Raw genomic sequence first — 4198 nt, 5'->3', positions numbered from 1 at the left:
ATATATATATATATATATATATATATATGCATACACATACGATATATATGTGGCTATTTCTATTTGTGGCTTGTTAGACCTTGGGGTGTGATGTGGCGCTTTGTCGATGAGGAACACTACTGCCCCTCCCGCTTGATCTTCGGTGCCCACGGTGACTCTCCCCCGTCCTCTACAATCTCTTTTGTCTCTCTCTCTCTCTCTCTCTCTCTCTCTCTCTTAATTTTATGGATGAGGGTGAAGGGTATGCATACCCTTTGATGGGGAAGGAGCTGGTGATTGGAGGTGAAGGGAAGGTGATATGGATGTTGGGGGAAGCAATCCCACACAGCCACACCTCACTGCATTAGGAGTTTGTCTTATTTTGTTATATTTCCTTTGGCTGCTGTATTTGTTCCTTCTTTGACTTTGTATTTTGGGTGTCTAGACCCTTTCATATGAGTTAGCCTTATTTGTTTATTAGAAACAGTTCTCCAAAGCTTGTTGCACTTTCATTTTGTTAGTCTTATTAGTTTATTAGAAACAGTTGTTCAAAGCTTCTTGCACTTTCATTTTGTTAGTCTTATTTGTTTATTAGAAACAATTCTTGAAAACCAGTTTCACTTTCATTTTAACTCTGATTTATAGGAACTTTTTGTTTAATCATCTTTGCTTTTTGTCTTGTTATGAATTCATTTTTCAAACATTTTTTAACTTTCACTGTTACTTGTAAATAGTTGAAGGACCTAGTTGTTAACTAGCGGTCCCTACATACAATTCTCGGTGTCCTTGCATGCAATTCTAGGTGTCCTTGCATGCAATTATAGGTGTACCCTCATGTAAATAGTTATTTCTTTTTGGTCCCTCTTTCTCCCTATATATAGAGGGTTCCTTCTCATGTTTTATACACACTCAGTTAATACAAGTTCAGATTTCCCATACCAGTCTCATTTACATGGTATCAGAGCTAAAGGTTTCTTAGCTCACGAGCATCTTTCCGGGTGACCATTCCCAGCTAAATTTCCGGTCACCACCAGTCCCGTATAACCTTCACCTTCCACTCCTAAAACCCGGTTTAGAAGGTTCGTAGTATGCTCTGTGGTTGCAGCTTAGTCTGATCTTCCACATCAGAAACGGATTTTCTTGGAACTCAAACACCCAAAACCATCACAAACCGCCACCTCTGGATGTCGCCCTTTTTCCAGCCTCGTCGGAATTTGTTTCCAATCATTTCCGTGTAATCGGTTTTTCGATCTGAACATTTTTTTGTTCTCGGCCTCGGTAAGCGAGTTCGCATTCCAGTTTAGTTTTTTCAATTTCTGTTTGAATATCTTGTTTCAATGGGAGATAAGGAAGACAAGAAAAATATTGTAGAAAACCAGATTGCTCAAGGCATTATCAACTATGCCTCGGTTTTACGCATTCCCGTTAAAGTGGACTCGAGCAATTGGAGTTCATGGAGCCTCTTTGTCCAAAAAGGTCTTGCAAGTGTGGACAAAGAAGACCATTTAAAAACCACCCCCTGATCCGACTCCCCGGGAATGACATATTGAAGATAATGGGATACAAATGGCTCTATGGAATTCCATGGAGCCACAAATTCTCATAATCGCTCAAAATTTAACCATGAACGAGGAACAAGATACAAAGTGGCAACACCGTCTTCAAAAGTTTAAAGAATTAGTAGCTTGCATCGGGGACTATTCATCAAAAAATTAGGTGAATATAAAGAGTTCGTTGGCAATTGCATACAAATATTGGCAGGGTTGAAGGGGATGACCCCAAAAGGTGATGATACCCGCACAACTGGGTGCCCCCCTCCGAAGTTCCTATGCCCGATTTCGAAAAAAATTATGCACAATCCAGTAGTTATCAATTTTGGAGACGTTGAGATTTCTACATTGATTTAATGGTCTTTATATCTTATTTATATTTTCACTCTTATCATATTACCTTTTGTGTAGACTTTTAAGAAATCTTCAAATGAAGAATGGCTCCTAAACAACAGAGCTTGCCCAATCAGTAAAATGGAGATTGCTGAATTGGTTTGTACACCAAATGTTCTACTTCTAGAGAACATCATGGTATGGAGTTCAAAAAACTATCACGGGCCATTTAGATACTCTGATCAGGAGGTTTTGACTCAAATGGAGGAGGATAAGCTTGTTTGGTTACTGGATAGTATGCAATCAAGCGACTCATCAGCTAGGATGAGAGCTGCAGAAGTTCTCCGAGCTCTAACAAAGTTCAGGAAATCTCACCGTATATACTTAGGAGAATACACAAGGTTCATAGAAACAATGTTGAATGCCCTTCTACAAAAAGAAGAAACCAAGAACAGCTATGAGGAAGATCTTTATTTAACTATGCTGCATGTAGCAATGCATGAGCCAAACAGGAATGCATTAGGTGAGTCTAATACTTTAGTTTTAAGTTTAATGAACGGGTTAGAACCCGAAAAAATAGAAGTTATTAGAAACACATGTTTGTCTGGGTTAAGCATGCTAGCTTCTATGGATTCAAATCATGAGAAGTTGGGTGGACTTGGGTTGGTAAAGTGGTTTCTCAACATTTTAAAGAGGAGGGAGGATGATATAATGACAAAGAACGCAGTGAGGGGTTTGTTGCACTTGTGTGAGACAAAAACCAATGTAGAAAGATTCATCAAGGAAGGTGGAGTTAAGGTATTTGCTGATCATATTTCTAGTGGAAAGTTACTTTTGGTTAACAATATGCTCAGCATGCTGGTAGTGATAACAAAAAGTGCGAAGGACAGTGTTATCTGGAGAAAAGCTAATGGCATAAAACTGATGGCATCTGTCTTAAGAAATAGAGAGTGTGCGTTAAAAGTGAAGGCTTGTTGCATCCACATCCTGGAGAATCTCTGTTTGATGGATCCAGAGTCCTTGAGGCCTATCAGGGAAGATACTGAACTTCGAGCTTGCATTAGCCAACTGGGTCTATGTAAAAATATGTCTATCCAAACCAAAGCACTTCATATAATTCACATGATGTACAATTGAAAGGTTTGGTATTGGACATTGAGAGGTATGCCTCTTTCTAACCAATAAAGTGAATGATTTTCACAAATATGAACTTTGGTTGTTTGGATTATGTGTTTAGACAATGGTTTCGACTTTATTAATTGACTGATTAGATTTTGGCAAAAATGAATTGCTTGTTTTGATTTTTTGTTGATAAAATGATTTGAGGCTTACCTTCTATGTGTTCTTCTTCACTACTTGGTATAGAAAGAGGATTTTTACTTAGGGTGGGAAAGACCTTTTATTTGGTGTTTATAGATTGGTGTGTACAATCTAGATGTATGTTGGGTGATGCGTGTGTGGTGTATTATATTTTTTATGTATATTGTTAGCACTTTTTAGCCACTTTAGTCAAGTTTTTAAATTTATAAAACACGATATTTACTAACACCAAACACACATATGGGCAAGTGCACCCATCGTGAGCGTAGTATAGTGTTGGTAAGATACCGAGGTCGTCCAAGGACACAAGAGCTTTTAATACCGGTTTATCCTCAACGTCTAATCAAATCAAAAGTTTAGAAAAAGGTTTTAAACTAGAAAATAAAAACTAAAATGCTGAAAATAAAAATAAAATAAAAACAGATAGACAAGATGAATCACTTGGTTCCGACTCGCCTTTAGTGTAACCTTTGATTATTTCCGCACTTTTGCACTTTTTAAGAGATTATCTTAGTTATTGTAGTAGGCCCCTCTTTTGAAAGTGACGTTACCCTCAACCCAGTAGTTTGAGTTAGCAAGGATACAATCCTAAAGGGTTGGATTATTGAAAGATAATTAATTAAGTTATTAATGCGTAATGTGGTAGGCCCCTCTTTTGAAGGTGACGTTACCCTTGGCTAAGTAGTTTGAGTCAGCAGGGATACAATCCTAAGTAGCCGGGTTAATGTTTTAATAGTAGCTTACATATGAAGGGATCAAGAAATTCGAACCCCCGCCATCCAATACCAGTGGGTATTGAAGGAGGTCCTACTAAGCTTGACCCAACTCCTTGCAGTGTGACACTCTAGGTTTTCCCGAGCAACTATCTTGTATTGGCATTGTGTGTACATATATTATTAAATGAAAGTTGTGTTTTATCTTGATGTGCTACGTGATTCTTGTATTAAGTTATGTGTATGAAGCATATATATATATATATATATATATATATATATATATATATATATATATATATA

The 4198-nt window shown here is 37.5% G+C and overlaps 1 protein-coding gene across 1 annotated transcript; it reads left to right on the top strand.

Annotated features, from left to right (window-relative positions):
• The first annotated feature begins 224 nt into the window (after positions 1–224).
• Positions 225–2999, top strand: LOC110933445 (U-box domain-containing protein 9). Its single transcript, XM_022176667.1, has 2 exons — positions 225–293; positions 1941–2999. Exons 1-2 carry the CDS (start codon positions 225–227, stop codon positions 2997–2999), a joined length of 1128 nt encoding a protein of 375 aa, XP_022032359.1.
• Positions 3000–4198: the final 1199 nt, after the last annotated feature.

Source organism: Helianthus annuus, chromosome 4, assembly GCF_002127325.2.
Source record: "Helianthus annuus cultivar XRQ/B chromosome 4, HanXRQr2.0-SUNRISE, whole genome shotgun sequence".
Lineage (NCBI taxonomy): Eukaryota > Viridiplantae > Streptophyta > Magnoliopsida > Asterales > Asteraceae > Helianthus > Helianthus annuus.
The sequence above is the reverse complement of the archived record's forward strand: the minus strand, read 5'-3'. Positions and strand labels throughout refer to the sequence as shown.